This window comes from Orbicella franksi, chromosome 2 (assembly GCF_964199315.1).
Source record: "Orbicella franksi chromosome 2, jaOrbFran1.1, whole genome shotgun sequence".
NCBI lineage: Eukaryota > Metazoa > Cnidaria > Anthozoa > Scleractinia > Merulinidae > Orbicella > Orbicella franksi.
Genome location: NC_138146.1, coordinates 2,289,396 through 2,308,025, shown reverse-complemented (window position 1 = coordinate 2,308,025; position 18,630 = coordinate 2,289,396). Strand labels below are relative to the sequence as shown.

The following is an 18,630-nucleotide window of genomic DNA, read 5'->3' as shown; positions in this document are numbered from 1 at the left end:
GGATGATTTCACCCAGTGAAGTAGAGGATAGTACATGGCTGCCTGGAGATACAAAATTTCTCTTTAAGTGTTGAAACATATTTCATGAGTGAGCACACAGAACAGGTTAGATATTTTTCAACATGAAAAGAGAAATTTCCTATCTCCAAGCCATGAGGTAACTTTCTTTTTATTATAAAAAATAATCATAATAGATAACAATGTTTTTGGCAAGTTTCTGAAGATTTCTGACCACTTTCCAAAGATTTCCAAAGATTCTCTGGAAGTTGTTGGAATGCCAGACAAGCTTTTCCGAACATCTCTGAAAAATTGCGAAGATTGCCAAAGATTTTCAAAGATTTCCGAAGACAATCTAAAGATGTTTTGATCATACACCAACAAATTTAGGTACAGTTAGGGGACAAAAATGATATCACATGTGGATAAAAAATGATATCCTCACGTGTGGGATTTAATAAACTATTTGTATTGATTTGCTACCACTCAGTATACCACTAAATTTTATATATTAATTAAACAGTGTCTAATGGTCTGACGTGCTACAGTTTGTGGATTCAATCAATCATTTGCTTACCTGACAGGGAGGGGAAAGGGGAGGATAGTAATTTTTGAGGGGATCGAATTATTGATGTTGAAAGTGACCTTCAAGCACATCAAAGTACATTCCCTGTTACAGTCTACCTGAAGTGCTAACCACACAGCTTTAAAAAAAACTTGGAATGGACTCTGGTTTGCCTGCAAGTTGCGGTGCAACACTCAACCTTTGAAAGCAAAAAAATGACTGCAACGCTCAAAACTTCAGCAAAACCAGCGCTTGTTTGTTCCAAACTGCAAACTGTTAATAATACACACACAGACTGTTTTCAGCTAATCGGTCTCAGGTTAGTTGTGTCAGGAGAAAGTCAAATGGGCAAAGGTGATGTGAATAAAGTGTACTTTTATTTTTAAACTTCTGTTTTACCACTGCTTTCACCTGCTTGACTCTCTCCTGACGCAACGAACTGCCCCTGGGTCTCTGAGGATGATTCCAGCTTAGTCTTGGCTGGATATCAGCTCAGTCTCATAATATGGGCAGTGACCATGGTGTAACAGAAATCTTGGAAAAATTGGTGAAATTTTTTGGTAAATTTCGGAAAGTAAAATTGAGGTGATCCATCAGTTGGCCTTCAGTAATTTTAACAGCATTATGACGTAGAACTTTTTAAACACTTCTGCACTTGTGTAGCCAATAAATATTAGGCAACGGCTGATTTCCAGACATCTTACAAAAGGCGAGGTTTGGTTATCTCACAGCTCAGCCTTTCAACCCATTAAAAATAGCATGGCTCACAGACTTGAATCTTGTTAAAAAGCAGATCTTTACTTTTTGTAAGTTCCTTAATAATCTACATTGCATATCATTGGACTTTATTTTCACTAAAATTAAACTACAGTACCACTGTTGTAGAATATCAGTAAAATCATGAACGTATTTTTAATTGTTTAAATTTCCTACATGTAAATGGAATTTGGCAATGAGTCTTGAAAAATGTACACTCGCATTTAGTATCAGGCTTTGCCAACAGAAGGAAAGATAAATTAATTCAAGACATGTGAATCTCTTCACTTTCACCAGAAATCTATTTTATTATTTAATTGTATAAAAAAAGCTTGCCTAAATAGTTTTACTTCATGCAAGCAGGCATGAATGAATGGCCTGATTATCTCAACATGCCTTAGACAACCAACTTCTCCCTTTAAGCAAAAGTATAAAAAATTAATGTATGGAAAACAGTAACAAGATTGTGAATTCTGAGATACAGATATGAAGGGTCCAGTGTGCTTTTTTATCTTGCTAGCTTGTTCAAAGGAGACCCCATTCTGTTTCCATTACAGACGTATAAATGTACATAAAGCTTATTTCTGTCCAAGTGTCCAAGATCACTTCTCTGCCACCCTGCTGCAGCCAACACCCTGAGTTATTTACAGAGCTGGTAATAAAAGGCAGTGCCCAAAGGCACAGCCTTTCATCGCCTTACAGTTCATCAATAGCTTCTTGATGTAATTAACAGTAACAAATTTTGTACAGTATTAACCACAACGACAATCTAGTTATCATCTGGAAGAACAGAGATAATCATTCCATATCTTGGCCAGCGATATTCCCTTGGAAGGGCAAGCTGAAACAAAAACAAAAATACAGAAAATGTGCAGTATGATAGACAATCTGGATCGTCACACAGGAAATTAATATTTAATACACTCCCTCAATATATGGAGTAACTAGAGGAATTCCCATAATCTCTCAAGTAATCATGCAGGGGTTTGATGCAAGATAACTGCATGGGTGTTACATGACATACCTCATTTGGCTTTGTTAAATCATCCAAGTCTCTGTCAAGCCTTTGCAGAAAGTCATCCGTAATCAGCACCTGATGACAGCAAGTTAGTACATCTTTTATGCATGAATTATCAATTACAGTGTGCACCATGATTACAAATGACTATTGTAGGAATGCTATGCGTGCAAAGGGCCAAGTTGTTATTTCCATGCCTAGGAGGCCAATTAACAAATCAAATGTGGTTAAGCATGGTCTACACTCTTATCGCTACTGATATGCATCATAACAATGGTCAAAATGTTGTGGACTCATGAGGCGTAGCCAAGTGAGCTCATAACAAATTTGACCACTGTGATGACACGTATCATCGATAAGAGTACAAAGCACACTAAACCACATTTCGATTTGTTTTTTACCCCAATATCAACATCAAAGAAAATGTTTTTATAGAACCTGAGCTGAAAAAGGCATTGTGTGACACATTGACATGAGCTGAGCATTGTCTGGACTCTTATCAACAATGGCAAATTAGCCAATCATTGTGAGAATAGTAGCAATTGTGGTAAAAATAATTTTTCAGAACTTACCTGGAGCCAAGCTCCAGAGGCTGCAAACCTGTGCTCATTGTCGGTTATGGAGCCTGTCACATTGGAAGACACAAAGGTGATGGCCATGTCATTAATTGAACTATGGAACGTAAAATGTCGTCCATGATTTAGGCGGCCTCTGCAGAATAGCAAGATTAAGAGGTACAATTTTTGAAAAGCAAGCACAAGAAAAAAAATTGTTTAATTCGGGGTACATTTTTGTGTACACTGCAAGTGATATCAAGCTAGACTGGGGATTGCTTACCTCAAAGCAAGTGGTAGAAGCATAGCAGCCTCCAAACCAAACCGAAGATGAATCCCTCTTAGTGTTCTTGTCCTGGAAATCTCACTCACAACACTGCTACAAGCTGACCTTCTCTCGGGTGCCATGCCATCCACTGGTGACCTTTTTGGCATAACTGAAGACCCTGCACGTATGGGCGGCAGGACAGGAAAGCGAGAAGGCAAGTCTCTTCCTGTCAGGGCATCGTGAGATGAACCAGGAGGGAATCCAGTGTGTTGGCTGGTAGAATTGTTCACAAAGTTCTCTTCCCACCAGCATTTAGCATTGACACCACTCAGATTAGAACCTTCTTTCTCAATCCCAGTTGTAACTGTTTCCTGTTTTGTTAAAGTAACAGTGCTAGGAGTTTACAAGTTAAGAACTACATTCAGTGTAATATTTAATGCACATGCAATTATGTTAATCATGTCAATTAAAGTGTTTTAAAACTGGCCAGGTCATCAGAGAAAAGTTAGAGGCAGGCCCAGTGAAAGAAGCATGTTTTAAACTCAAAATTGAGATGTCAGTTGAAACCAACTACTTACTGGTAAATACATGCAGTCTCACTGATTTCAGTGGTAGTGTCATAGCTCACATATTTTGGAACAGCAAGTTTTTGTAGGATGTCTTGAAATACTACTAAGGTTAATGACTTTTCCTTCCTTTCCTTTTCCTTTTCCTTTGAATTCCCTTTCCAGGAAATGCAAAGTGATCATGAGTCAGAGAAGGCTGTTACAATCAAAACAAAATTACCTGAAGAGACGGATCAATTTCAAAGATTGAGTCAATTCTATCCATGTCTGTTACAAGCCAAGGCCCACCAGCTCTGAACAGCAAGAAAACAACAACAAAAAAAATTCATACTATATTTGGGAAAGTCTGACTCAGTAAAAATACTAATAGTACAGTCACATTATTCTCTACTTGCACAAATCCCATAATACACCTCTTTCACATCCCCCCCCCCCCAAAAAAAAAAAAAAATTCATAGGCATTGTTTGATATCCCAGGAGAAATTGCACACAATGATTATGCAAAATTTTGGGGGTAAAAGAGGTGTATTATGTTATTTGTGCAAGTAGAGAATTGAAAGAAATCTCAGTGTACTGTAGCTAGTCCCTGCATTAAAAGTCCCTTTTCAGAAAGTGTACCCCAGCCTATATAACCCTGGTTTATTGCCCCTTATTAACAGTTTCCCAGCTGAAACTACATGTATGTTCTCCCTCATTCTAAGCATTACCTGGCTGATAGTTTCATATATATGCACAGGTACATGTAAGTAGCACCTGTGTGATACTGAACAGTCCCTGCCCCACTGAGTGAATGCATAATCCCCTGCATATCCCACCCCATGATTAGTAGGTTTGTTGTGCACTTACGGTGGTACTTTTCGTAAGAGGTCCAACACAGCAGGCCCATTCCAATGTTGAGCTGCCTGTAGTTCTTCTGAACAAATTCCAACTGCCTGTCACAAGAAAGATCACAACTGACGAATGCAATAGACCACTTTCAATATATTACAATTCAGCTTGGCAGCGAGGCTTAGAGGACACAAACAAAGGAAATTGAATGACCATGTTTATTCATTTCTTTTGGTTGTGTCCTCTAGCCCTCACTATCAAGTTGAATTTAATATATCGAAAGTGGTCTATTGAGGGCAGAAAACAAATTTTATAGCAGGCGGAAACAACAATCTGGAGTACAGAACCACATGTTTAATAATAGATAGAGTGTACTTATAATATATCTTAGTTAGCCCAATAGACTTAGAGGACTTAAAAATGCAAAATATTGTGTTTACTCAGTTCATCATTACCTGAATGAAGCGAACAGATCCCAACGGGCTTGTTACGACTGGTAACCGAGGATCATCCACCATTAACATGTGCTGTATGTGAGATGGATTACAGTTATACTGCCCAGCGGCAGAAGGTGTCTGATCCAACGGCAGGTGCCAGGAAACATGGTCTCCACTGTACAGTGTGTTCCCTGTTGAAGAACAAAAACAAAATTAAGTTAACGTACCCCAAGCAATGGTTAAGAAAGAATCTTTTGTCTTAGTTTATGACACTTGAAGCTCTATTGTTGCTTGCCTGTCTGGAACACATAGCGGGCAAGGGACTGCAGTAATTCTGCTGGCCAGCTAGGCGGCGATGTCTCTCCAGCTTGCTTCTTCAGACGAAATGTGAGCTCAAATCCAAAGCCACTGGGACTGTCTCCCCTGGTGACTCTGTGGAAAACATCAAGAACAAGAAATAACTGATCCAGTCAGAGATCATACTGAAGAGAAGATACTACATGCAGAGTCTATAGTCGCATGAGTATGCATTCATGAATAAAACTTTAAATTATAATATATTATACATACTCATGAACACGTCCATCACCATGGAGATCTGACAGGCCTGAGGAGATATAGTGCCAGTGAGATGGAATACCATCCATTGGACTTCCTGGATTATTAAACATGCTGATGAAATCCAGAGGATCAGGACCACCAAGCCTGGAACAACAACATACTTAGTCTCAATTACCAAAAAAAATTCCTGCACAGCAAAAACAGCTGGAAAAAATTGTGCAAAGGGAGCTATAAGGAAAGAAATCAAGCAAGTGCTTTCTGCTATCCAGATTCTGTTGTTTGATTTAAAAAAATTCTTGCACAAGCTATTACTTACAAAACAAAATCATGCACAACCTAAAGGTGAGAGAAAAATTTCATGACCCAGAAAATTGCCCAACCCCCCTCAAAAAAAAAAAAACAATGGTCCATCCCAATTGTATGTTGTCTACTAATAATAAATAGTAATAATAATGGCACTATTACAGCACATATTAACATGTGGATATGTTCATGTGCACTTTACAAAATTATTTATAGCAATTATTCTCAAATAAAATACAAATATAATACATAAACTTAATGAGTTTGAACACAAGTAAAATCCAGAAGGCAATGGTCTGCTAGCCAAATTCCTTTGTTGATCTATCTATTTTACACAAAGCAGTAATTTTTCTGAGCATGGAGACAGGGACTATCTAATACTAAAAAAATATTGATAATACACAGCCGTACAACTGGGAACCACAAGCGCAAGTTCGAAGCATTAGTCAGGTACAAAGCCAAAAACATTTGAACGTTTGTCAATAATCAATCTTAAGTGAGTTTACTTCCAGTGTTCACAACATTGCCCTTTAATCTGCTTTAATATCAACCGAGTCATATTAAATCCCACTTTCTATATTTCTATTGTGTTTCTTGACAGCCAGAAATGAACAGGAAAAGATAAGCTTCCTCGATCGGTAAAAGCAGGTAAAAGAGGACTACATAGGTCCAGTAATCAGACACGATCAGGCGTATAGTACGTGATCAAATCACTGTGAAAAATACCGTGCGTATACATGAATCTAATTTTCGTTCCGTAAATACTCACCAATATTTGACTACTGCAGTAACCTGTAACGGGTTTGGCTGATCAGGGTAGACTTGTTTCAAAGTGGAGTAGATGGCTTCCAAGCCACGCGGAGTTGGAACCATCGGCGTCGGCATAGAAATTCCACAATATCCTGACATTGTTCGATCAAACTGGTTCGATCGTTTTAAGCCTGCTGCTTCAATAGATAGGCAAATATTCCCTTTGATCTTCAAATTTCGATTGTCCAGTGCCAAACATCAGCCACATGTGATCAGTTGAGCAGTAAATCAAAACACAGCTGTAGGAATTTCACGCGCGTTTGTGACAAAAAAAAAAATCGGCGCTCGCGTACACGTCCGACAAGAGGTCGTTGCAAACAGCGAGGACAGCTGTTTCGTTCACCAAACACACTGGAAAGAAGGCACAGAAAAATCAAACTTCGTCAGCTTGAGGACTCCATACTCCCATTGAGTACATTAATGCGAAAGTGTTTGTAAAATTGAGTACCGTATAGTGTTTCTGTTTGCCAAACATGAATTTCAGAGGTGTAATAAATTTTGAAGAAGACTGGACCGAGATGAAGTTATCGAGCACAGACTGCTGGGAAATTTCCAAATCAATTTTCAAGATGGCGGCTAATCATGAACTGCCACACCGTGACTGAACCGTCTGACTGTGATTTGGGTATCCCCGAGTTTTGGGTACTCCGCACCCAAACCCCTTTTGTTTTGCGAATTGTGGATAAATTTCACTTGCATAGTCTGCGGCATGTTATGCTAACAGTGTTTTGGGCATCCTTTCTAGGGACACTAGGGATTTGGGGATACCCAAATCGCTGTAACCGGGACCCCGATTTGTGACACCGCCAGCTAAGCTCAGGGTCCCTAGAGCCCGAATTGTTAGGCTGTGAAGCCCGGAACCTCATCATTTCACTGCCTCGAGACCTGATCTATTTTTAGGACCGGAGTCCGGAGCCCTGAAAATATTTTTGTTGTCGAGCAAGGATGTGAAAATTCAATCCTTTTCAGTGCCCAGAAAAATGAAATCTAGAAAATGCAACAGAAAAGAGAAATATGCCTTCGTTTCTCCATTTGTCAAGGGTGAAACGCAATTAAAGCATTCAGATGGTGTTTCCTTTCTGCAGTTTGTTAGATTGTTTGCCCTTATTCAGCTTCTTAAGATGTGATACATGCAGCCGAAATAAAACACTAATACCCAGACCCCCAAACTGGATTAAAGGGTCAGCCACATATATATTGCACTCATTGATTTGTAAATAGTACTAAAACCTCAGTCACAATTTAAATTGAACTTGTTCTCAAGATCTCTCTCAAAAAAAATTGATCAGTTCCTGCTGATTCCTTTTTTAAAGAAACTCCGCGGTAAATCATCCACATCATGGTCTTGTGTGTCGCATAACACTTGCATGGAATAGGGATTATATTTGCGTTTCCTTCTGACTGGGTGCACTGTAATCGTACTTGTGCATTTTTGAATGCCAAATGCATTTTGGCAAAATTCATCTTCAACCGGATTCGTCTGTCAGCACGAGTTTGTGAACACAATTAGTAAAGTATTTAATAAAGTAAAACTTTCTTTCGTCAGGGTGGCCCTTCAGCACCAGAGGGGCCCTGGTAATAAATGTTACAAAAAAACAAAAACAAAAACAAAAACAAAATTGCAAATATACATAGATAAAAAAAATCGAATTTAAGAAGCGAGAAGGAAAATATATGAATATGCTGACCTATGCTATAAGTGCTAAAAATGCTAAATAAGGTGAGATTTAATAAAAAGCTTAAGAAAGCGACTCCGCTCTTTGTTTTTTTGTTTTTGTTTTTGTTTTTGTTTTTTTTGGTGGCGAATTAAAAAGCACTGAACCTGAAAATCAAGTACGCTTAGCGAGGCTAAGTTTTGGCTTTGGTTGGTGGAAGTCACTTTCGTTGCGAGAGCTGTAGCTATATGTACATTATAGTTCATTTTAGTGATCAGTTCCAACACCGGATACCTTACGTTTTCGGAAAACAAAAGGGATTAAGTATCTTCATGACATGAAACTTCGAGGTCAGCCCTAGCTAGGAAGTCGGGTACAAATAGTCGTCCAATCGATTCCACAAAGGAGAAATAATCGCGTGCTAGAAAACTGGTACAGTATTTCATTTCGCAATATATCAGAAAGGGTACGGGCGTCGTCATGATTTCGAACTCAAAATGGTTTCGGAATTTCGGAATGATCACGATATCTTTCTCAAAATTGTCCCGGAAATCTCGCAAATGAACGAAAATGACCTCGGAAGTGTCGATGAGACTTAAGAGCCACGTTGAGATTTTAGATCAAAACCATCTGAAAAATTGTGTGAAAAATCGCAGTAAGATCACAAACCTCGGAAAAACACAAGTTAAACGCTGCAAAGCTACAAGGGATGATCAGTCAACCTTGCTTTTAGATAGTCAACTTATATGCTCATAAATTTTGCAAAAAAAAAGACCGTTGCTGAAACTGAATCCTTTTTAAGGTGGTTCAAAACTTCATGCTACAACTGATCATGGTATAAGATATCATGGTATCATAGGTTCCCATAGCAACAGTATGACCTGCTAAATCGCCCTTGATTACAGCTTTTCTTTTTCAAAAACGGCATGAATCCTTTTCTCTTAAACGAGCACGGTGACCCCCACTTTTTATTTCATAATTTCAATGACAACAATATGCTCAATAACTGAGAAAAAATTTAGCAGAAATCTATAGCTTCCTTTTCTGGCAAATGAAATAAAATATAATATACAGAGCGAGATATAACGGGCCCAGCAGCGCATGTCCAAATTATGTTTCCTTTAAAGAGTAAAAAAAATGCAGGGTATTTGAAGACATTTTTCTGGGACGTAGATAAATAAAAAATCAAAGAAAGTCAAACTGTGTGTGATATCTGACACGCTGCATTGGAAAATAATCGAGCTTTTTTGTTGCGCACGGAGATTACCAAAAGTCACCTAAATAACCGTATTTGTCAGCACTGTGGCGTGAAAACAAGCACGGTGACCCCCTCTTTTTACTACGTTTTTAATATCTCCATGTCCTGTCACAACAGTATACCAAGTTTCATCGGAAATCTATGGCGGGTTCTTTTACTAGGGAATCACCTTAACTCGTTTTTAGTGCAATTCATGCGCGTTGTTTCTGTGTGACCCTGAATAAATGAAGTTTCTAGTAATAGCTTCTTCTAAAAAACGATATACCTAATTCAAGACTAGAATTCAAAAACCACACCTTATTTGACGGACTAAAATGGCTAAAATCGATAGTCTATTTCTGACCAAAACGGCTAAAAATATGCTCTTTGGTGCCGCACATGCCTATATAGGTATATTTATATAACGGAGTATCCTTTGGGAATTTAACGAACTGTCCTAGCTAAGCCCTCATCGATTAAAACAAACAATCGAAATTTGTAGCCCGTATCCGGCGTGACCACACGGTCCGACAAACAGTGTCCCCAGTTAATTAAAAAAAAAAAAAAAAAAAAAAAAAAGCTAAATACTGTCTGACACTTAATTAAATAAAGCCATTTATTCATTCATTCAAATGAACCACTATAGCGTGCATCAGTGGAGAGCTGTCGAGTCAGGGTTAAATCATATTCTCACATGCGCATTTTTATGGTTTAGATTGTAAGGACAAGGCCAATTGCAGCTGGTGCAACTACAACAAACAGCTTGGCTATTGCAGTAATCCCACCATTAGCTGGGACTGCAAATTCACTTGTAACATCTGCAAGGGGAAATGAACATTGGCTTCGAGACAGGTAAAATGGTAAATTCTTTTAACAACTTTAAAAATTTTAGCCCTGGACTATTTTAGGGATGCCCTTAAGAGTATTTTTAAGAGGATTTGCTGCTCGTAAATAGTATGACCTGGTGTATGTACTTTTGCGAAATAAGGTGTACGCGTTATCAAAACTTTGAAATCGTCCAGCTATCCAAGATCAAACCAAAACAAAAGATTATTGAGATTTCTCAAGGCTTCCGGGAAAATATACATTTGCTATTAATCAAAAAGGCAAGTGTGCATACCCTCTAGTTCCATTTTGATATCTAATGTCGGTAACTTCTCAAAAAAATTACCATACCTTTTACTATCAGTCTAGCCTGCGTAGTTGGCGGTTTCGGAGGGTTTTTTCGACGGGGTTCCCTGGCGCGGAAACCCACCGAAACCGCCAGCTATGCCGGTTAATACCTGCCTAGATTAGAACTCTGCTATTTGCGGGTGATATCATGCACAGTCATGTTATCAGACTGAGAAATGCACGCTTGGACTCCAACCCGGGCCACATCGGTAGAAGGCGAGCGACTCTCCACACCAGTGCGACAGCCTTGCTTCCCTAAAGGGGATATTGTGTCCATTATACGATATCTTTTTCTAACCGACGTCAAAACAGATTTATGGTAATATTGTGTATCTTTTTTGGCAATTCTTGCTTTTCAGATATCTGGCAAGTGTACGCTGATCAGGGAGTAGAATGTAGTCATGGCAGACAACAGGAAAATTAAACACAGGAATTGGAGTAGTTTTGAAATAAAAGGGGCAAAAATAGCTGTTAAACATGTTGTGGTTCATTTACTCCCTGAGGGAAGTGAAAAGCCTGTTTAAAAGAACGAGGAATTTAGAAAATAATATATCATATTCGTCGAGAGCTGGTCGAGAGGATGATTCGTCAGCAATCCACGTTTTTCGCTACTAAATGAAAAGTTCCGATATAACTAAAAAGGGCAGTGTCCATGTCTTTGACTCCACCAATAGGCCACTTGCAAGTTACCTTGTGCCTCTATTTCAAAATTAAACGAGTACTTGTGCAAAAACTTTCATACAAAGAGGAGTTTGATTTGCATGAAAATGAACGAGTAGGTGGAAGCATTTCCATATGGATGGTATCACATGAAGACTCGTTTTCACACAGAGACAAAAGACAACTCGGAATTGGCCTATTGTCACGGCTTGGGTACATGATTCCAAATTTAAAGAAAAAACACTCAACTACAACCCTACCCACCTTAGCACACTGATCTTCCGTGCACCTTTTGGAAAGTTAGAAAAATTATGCACGCATGGAAGCGGAAATGTAGTATTGTGCACGTATGCAAAAAGCGCGCTAATGTTTTTCATTTCGTTAAAGGTTATAGACTGATAGCCGAAAGCCTATATTTTAAATCTTTTTTAACCAGAGAACGTTTTTTCACTTTAATATGTCTTATCCTTGGTTACAGCTCGATTTTTACAAGAAAAAAGTAGTCCGCTTTCGGGTAATTTCGACCAGTACGCGAACTTGCTTGCGGCTCACAAGTTCTCACCACTTCGGGAAAAAAAAATAGACAAATGGGCGGAAAACTAAAACACGACTGCAGACTTTCTAGGACGTACATGTCTGACAAGAGGTCGTTGTCAACAACGAGGACAGCTGCCTCGTAGTCCATACTCATGTGTTAAAATACTGTGCGGTGTAATAAATTTTGCGGCCCACAAGTTCTCACCACTTCGCGGAAAAAAAATTAGACAAATGGACGGAAAACTGAAACACGACTGCAGACTTTCTAGGACGTACATGTCTGACAAGAGGTCGTTGTCAACCGCGAGGACAGCTGCTTCGTAGTCCGTACTCAATTGTTAAAATACTGTGAGGTGTAATAAATTTTGAAGAAGACTGGACCGAGATGAAGTTAGCGAGCACAGACTGCTGGGAAATTTCCTCCTCTATTTTCAAGATGGCGGCCGAGCCGCCAGCCAAGCTCGATAACGAGTCAAGGCGTTTAGTCAGCCAGATAGTTGAACATGTGAAGTCCCAAGGTATATTCGATCAATTCAGGCGTGACTGTATTGATGAACTGGAACAGAAGGTTGGTTATTTAGTTAAAATAAATTCGTAAACTGTATTGAGATCTTAGACTAAAAATTATCGACTGAGGCCTTGAAGACTCCTTGAGCTACTGTTATTTCGTCGATCTATAGTGAATTGTCTATTTAACCATCCAAAATGCTACTGAAGGACAATTTCAACGGTTTATTGAAATATATTCGACTACTGCAAGAACTTCTCCGAAATTACCTGATTGAGAACATGAATAGTAGAAGACTGGATCCATGAAGTAGAGGCTTAAACACGAGACAGTGTAACATGTTCCATAAATTAAAAGGTTTATTATCAGCCGTCATAAAAGGGTAAGTCCCAGTTTGTCAGCGAGTAGCAGACATTGGCATTGTGTTTTTATTCTGTATTCTAACACATGTATATTTGTCTATAATCAGGAATCTTATCGGCAATTAAAACAGCGGGTTGAGAGCCATGTGGCAACGTTCTTGTCAAAACAAACATGGACAGATGCTCTGCCGAAAAATCAAGTCAGAGACAGCTTGCGAAAACATATCAATCAGTAAGTGATGCTCCTAAATAGAGTATTCTACTAATGGAAGTTATAGGAACCAAACCTAAAGTAACCACATTATGCAGACCAATCATAACAAACAGGTTACCTGAGGACTGGAACCATAGCCATGTTATTTTGAATTAATAGTATTAATAAGTAATAATAAAATTAATAATATAGGGTACTATGCTGTTCTAATTAACTGAAGGCCCTAGGAAAAAAGGTAAATCTTAGCAAAGGAAACTCAAAACTGTGTTGCCTGCTCCTAAGATTGATTTCTTTGAATTCCTTTGGTTGACTTATCATCTTGGGAAAGTGGTGAGGGGTGTGGCAGGTCTAAAACACAGGTCACGGATCACTGTTTTACTAATACTGGAACAATCCTAACCCCTTCCTAATGCTAACCTTAGGCCTAAACATTGTCTTAGTGTAGTATTTGGGCCTAAAACATTGTCTTAGTGTAGTACTTAGGCCTAAGGTTAGCATTAGGAAGGGGTTAGGGTTGTACCAGTATTGGTAAAACAGTGACCCGTGACCTGTGTTTTAGACCCGCCATGAGGGGTGGGGTGGTGGAGGGGGGGGGGGTGGGGGGGGGCTTATTAGAGAGAAATTTGAATTGCGTTCAATTGAAAGGCAACCATAATGAGTGTAACACATGCATTGTGTTACTTAATTGTTGTTTTACAATCAAACTCAGAAAACTGTGATTACCTAAAAATATATGTCTAGAATGTTTATTGTGTTATAACCAATCACGAGCGAGATCTTCAACCACAGAAACCATAGAAAACAGTCACGGAACTATAAATTGAGTTTTTGGTTTTCGCTTTGTCCTAAGATACACCCTCTGTCTTTATATATTACTGAAAGTCTAAATAATTGCTATCCTATTGTTTCAAGAACCACTTCCAATACTTAGTTTGAGGGATTCTGGAAAACAAGAATCCTGCGGATGTATACGGTTACTCAAGCGAAGCGACGGTTAATTTGACATGGCTATAAATAAGGATGAATCAGTGGTATCATCTTTGGTTAAACTAGTGACTCACCTCAATTTTCTGCTGTTCCTTCCCAAATAAATTTGCACTTGATTCACATATTACAAAAATGTAATGGAAGACTTCCATTTTCATCAGTATTACTCATACCTTTTCGATGTTATCAAAATACCGAAATGAAATAGTGAAAGCACTGATCTGGATAGTTCATGCTTGAGTGATTTAACAGCCACCAGTTGTGCAAACCCTGTATAACCGAAATAGAGGATTTATTTTGAAACCTTTGAAACGAAACAAATTTGTTCCGTGACCAATGGCAACTCATCTGTTTCTGTGGTTTTTGTGAATGAAGATCTCGTTTGTGATTGGTAATAACACAATGAACATTCCAGACATTTTTTAGGCGTTCACGGTTTTCTGACTTTGGCTGTAATAACTCTTGTAGCTTTAAGCAATTTTATAGAAAGATGGAATCTGATCCCACATGTAGGGAAATCAGATTTAACAGATTACCCGCATAGCCGGTAGCAAAGAAGATGTCTGATTTTGAATTTTAAATTATTTTAAATTATGAAAGTATATTGTACATTGTATTGGTTTTACTTTCAAATCTGATTATGCATATTTTATCCACTTACACTTGTAGGTTAATTTTCAGTTAGATTAGGTATATAGTTACACACAACGTGTTTAAATAAAGGATCTAACTTACACTGTACTTAATTACTTGTGACTAGTGTAGTGTTTCAGGAAGTGTTTAAAATAACACTCATCTCATCACTTTGTTGAAATTCCTTTTCAGATCAGAAGTGCTGGAGCGAGGCATCAAACAACTTATCGCACAGGCCTTGGATAGCAAGGCAAAGGTGTTTCAGACCCGTATTGAAGGTGTTGTACAGAACTATATTTACACAAAACAACATCCACAAGCTCAAGAGAAACAAAATCGCAAACATAAGACATTGGATGAGAAAGAGGACAGTAAATCATCGAGTTCTGATGCAAAGCACGATGTTATATCCGACATAAGCCAGCTTATTCCAATTCCAGGTCCACCAGCTACTGTTGCTAAGACAACGGAGGCTGCTGACAAGAAGTTGGGGGCTCAAGAAAGTACAAAGAGTGGTTCAAAAGGCTTTCAGGCAGTGAAGAAGTCTAACTCAGTGCAAGGGAAGTCTTTGTCACTTGCAGGACGAGGCGAGGAGACTAGAACTGGGAGCCCTGTCAATGAAAGGCTCCAAGCAGACGACAGCAGCAGAGCTAAAGAAGGAAAGAGTAAGACCTCTAGAGTAAAAGCAGAAAGTTTGAGTCGAGATGATGGTCGCAATTCTCCGAAAGTACATGTAGAAGACAGCAGCCTCAAAATGAGCAAGACAACCAGAGTGAAAGTGGAAAGCACCAGCCTTGGTGAGAATTGTGCGCCGTCCATGGTGGAGAACAGAAACAGTTTGAAAAATCAAGGTGACATTGCCAGCTTATATGCAGAGAAGAATGAAAACTTGAATCCAGTTCATCTCTTACCAGCAGCTGAGAAAATGGTTTTGGAAGAGAAGACTGAGAAAATGAATGAAAGTGAATGTGCTGTCACTTGGGAGGCAGAGGTCAAAGTAAAAGAGGAAAAGGCCGAGACATTTGAAAGAAAAGAACAAACAAATTTAAGTAAGAATCTACCACATCAACAGAAAGAGGAAGTAAAAGCTGGATCAGAGATGAAGGTTTTAGATGACTGTATTAAACAAGAGCACGAGAAGATTCTGTTGGATGAAGTCCCAAAACTCGACACGGGAGCTCAAAGAAATGATAGCGTTCAGACAACAAAGATGGTTGAAGAAATACCTGAAGGACAGAGCGGAAATGTCGTGAAGCCTGGTGTTGATGGGGCAGTCCTATCACAAAATGAAAACAAAATGCAAGAAAACGTTGAAAGATTGGAGCCAGTGATGGAACCAGCAGAAAGAGTGGATATGACATTAGATACCACAGGTGAAGAAAAAAGTGCAGCTGAAAGCGACGAGGTTACACAAAGCAGTGCTTCAGGACACAGTGGAAAGAAGGCGACTGATCTTCCAACTGCTCTAGATACCACTGAAAAAGCTATTGAAGAGTCACCATCACACGCCAAGTTAGGAAGTCTTGAGTTAATCACCCCGAGTGATACGTTATCGAGGCACTCTTTGCCTGATGAAAGCCAAGAACTCCAGTCCCAACAGAAAGAAAACCTTGTGAAAAGCGAGTCTGGTCTCGAAAAGCCAAGCTCAGTGGCTTCCTCTATGGCACGAGAAGACTTGGGTCAGGTGTCTTCAACTGGTGAATATTCCGATGGTGAATCGGACATTTCCGAGGTGTCATCTGTTCACACTAGCGACTTGTCATCATTTGATGGGGAGATCAGTTCGGGGAGTGAGTCTTATGATGAAGATGATGGAACGCAAGAAGTCGACGAACCAGAGGAGCGCGAAAAACACACAGACGGAGAAAAAGAACAAGCAAACTTGCTTCAAAGCGAGCAGGATTCCAATACAATGCCAAGGCGTCGTTCTACAAGAATTAGCTCACGCAGAAGTACGAAAGAAGGTGAAAGCGAAATCTCAGAGAATGAAGCCAGTAGAAAAGAAAGCCGAGATTCCTCCCGTAAACGAAGGCATGGAGAGAAAAGAAATAGAAAACCACGCCCTGAGATTGTCAAAGGGCAACAGAGTGAATTAGGTCTCGATAAGCCTCGCAGAAGAGGTCGACCTCGCAAGGACGATAAGCGAACGTCTAGTAATTCTGATAGCCAGATCAGGCGTTCTAGAACACATCATCGAGAAGATGGTAGTACTGCAGCTGAAAGAAGTGGCAGTGATTCCAGAGAATCTAGGAGTACACGATCTCAAAGACAGATTAAACGAACTCGTTGCTATTCGCCAAGTAGTGAAGGCACTAGAGAAGTGTTCCTGCCTCGTAAACGAAGCCGGGATGATCCCATTTAGTCTCGCTATTTCTCTTGCCACGTTTGGAGAGCAGATGGAATTTCTCTTCCCTCAATTCGCTCAGGGTGTCACTAAGTATTACTACATTTGACAGTTACTTGAAAACCACTCAACACATTAAAACTAGAGAAACTGTGTATGAGGCTCCGAATTCATAAAATGACCTCAGTGGCAGGCGACATGAACCTTGAGCAACTTTTTTCATCTTTGACTAAGAAGTAAGGCAAACCAGACTCAAAAGCGTGTACACGTGTAGTTTCTGTAAACCTGGTGGATTTACAATGGAAAAATAAAGGTCTGTTATCTTGTCATCTGACTGGTTGCTTTTTTGCAGCAGGAAGGAGTTGGAGGCGGGGAGGTGAGTGGCAGGGGGGGGGGGGGGGTTGGCTGAGTGGAAATGCTCTATTTGGATCTTCAAATCCTATACCCATATCTAACCTAACGCCTCCCCAGACTGGCAAAAAATTTTCATTTTGATTTTACCGCATTTAGAACTTCTATTTCCCAATGCAGAGAGACTACACAGAAAAACTGAGAGTAACCTGGGAGTTTTTTGAAACACTTATTTACCATCATTAGATAATAAACACTTTGGTGTTATGGTATTATCCCAGAGAATCTGGCAGGATTTGTCCACAGAACGTACTCTGGGGTCACCCACTTGGTGTCCATAATATATGAATTCAAAGTTCTTTGACTGCTGTGTATGGGAGACCAAGCATGGAAAACAAACATCAGTGAAATCTCATTTTACTAATTGTCACTGTACAAAATATACAGGAATGGAGTAGCATAATTTACCAAATGAAAATGTACAATTAAACATTTATCATTAAATTCAATGTGCATATGATTATATGCATGATAAAAATACCATTGTTTTCTTTTATGTGATACAGTCTAAAAGAACAAAACATGCATTTTAGGTACAAAGAGTTTAAGAGAGTACAAAAGATCAACTACCATTATTTTGATTAATTTCATACAGATTATGCCACTAGAGTTACTTCAGTTTCGTTGCCTTGTGATGTGAAGAGCAAATGTTTTATCCCTCCTTTTCACTAACAAAAAATTAGTTATAAAAAGGAAAGAGAAAAAACTGCATGTAATATGAAGCCCAATCCTAAACATACCGTAGAAAATGTAAGTAACTTTTCAGAACTTGAAAAACTAATGAAGTAAAAGATTTACAATTAGTAATAGTAATTGGACCCAGTGGAGTACAATTCAGGGACTTCTTATACAAGTAATTTCAAAACTGGGCGAGCAGAGGCCGATTTGAAATTATAAGCACAATTTCTGTCGAACTGTACCTCACGAGAACCAATTACTACTTAATCATATCTAACAAATTCCAAGATTAAAAAAAGGTCTTTTGAGAACTTCTTTTGAGCAAAAATGTGGGTAGTGTTTTCCCTAACTGTAAAACCTATAAGGGAACATTAGAAGGAAGCCATTAAATTTTGTGTAACTGACAAGCGAATGGTGTAGGTATCCAATTACAGGTATCCTATTACAAAAAGTTGAAAATGGATACTTTTAATGGGACACCTTTGCTGGTCAAGCAACCAATTACTATCCAAGATGGTGGCATCGAAAACCTGGTCTAGGAAGGGATTATGTTCCAAAATAATGTCCG

General features: G+C 39.0%; 2 protein-coding genes across 3 annotated transcripts; one reads left to right on the top strand and one right to left on the bottom strand.

Moving 5' to 3' along the window:
* Positions 1–54: 54 nt before the first annotated feature.
* On the bottom strand, positions 55–7,446 carry LOC145476117 (suppressor of fused homolog). Of its 2 annotated transcripts, XM_081455349.1 has the most exons (10): positions 6,623–7,143; positions 5,560–5,694; positions 5,285–5,421; positions 5,008–5,180; positions 4,571–4,656; positions 3,945–4,017; positions 3,174–3,529; positions 2,909–3,047; positions 2,343–2,411; positions 55–2,159 (listed from the first exon to the last, which is right to left on the bottom strand). In XM_081455349.1, the coding sequence occupies exons 1-10, from the start codon at positions 6,760–6,762 to the stop codon at positions 2,088–2,090; spliced, it is 1,380 nt and encodes a 459-aa protein (XP_081311475.1). In that variant the 5' UTR covers positions 6,763–7,143; the 3' UTR covers positions 55–2,087. The 2 variants fall into 2 exon arrangements, with proteins under 2 accessions (XP_081311475.1, XP_081311474.1); XM_081455348.1 differs by lacking the exon at positions 55–2,159 and having other exon boundaries at positions 2,187–2,411; positions 6,623–7,446.
* Positions 7,447–11,898: 4,452 nt separating this feature from the next.
* Positions 11,899–17,364, top strand: LOC145475731 (uncharacterized). The gene is made up of 3 exons (XM_081455286.1): positions 11,899–12,493; positions 12,903–13,027; positions 14,822–17,364. The coding sequence occupies exons 1-3, from the start codon at positions 12,311–12,313 to the stop codon at positions 16,989–16,991; spliced, it is 2,478 nt and encodes an 825-aa protein (XP_081311412.1). The 5' UTR covers positions 11,899–12,310; the 3' UTR covers positions 16,992–17,364.
* The last annotated feature ends 1,266 nt before the right edge of the window (positions 17,365–18,630 follow it).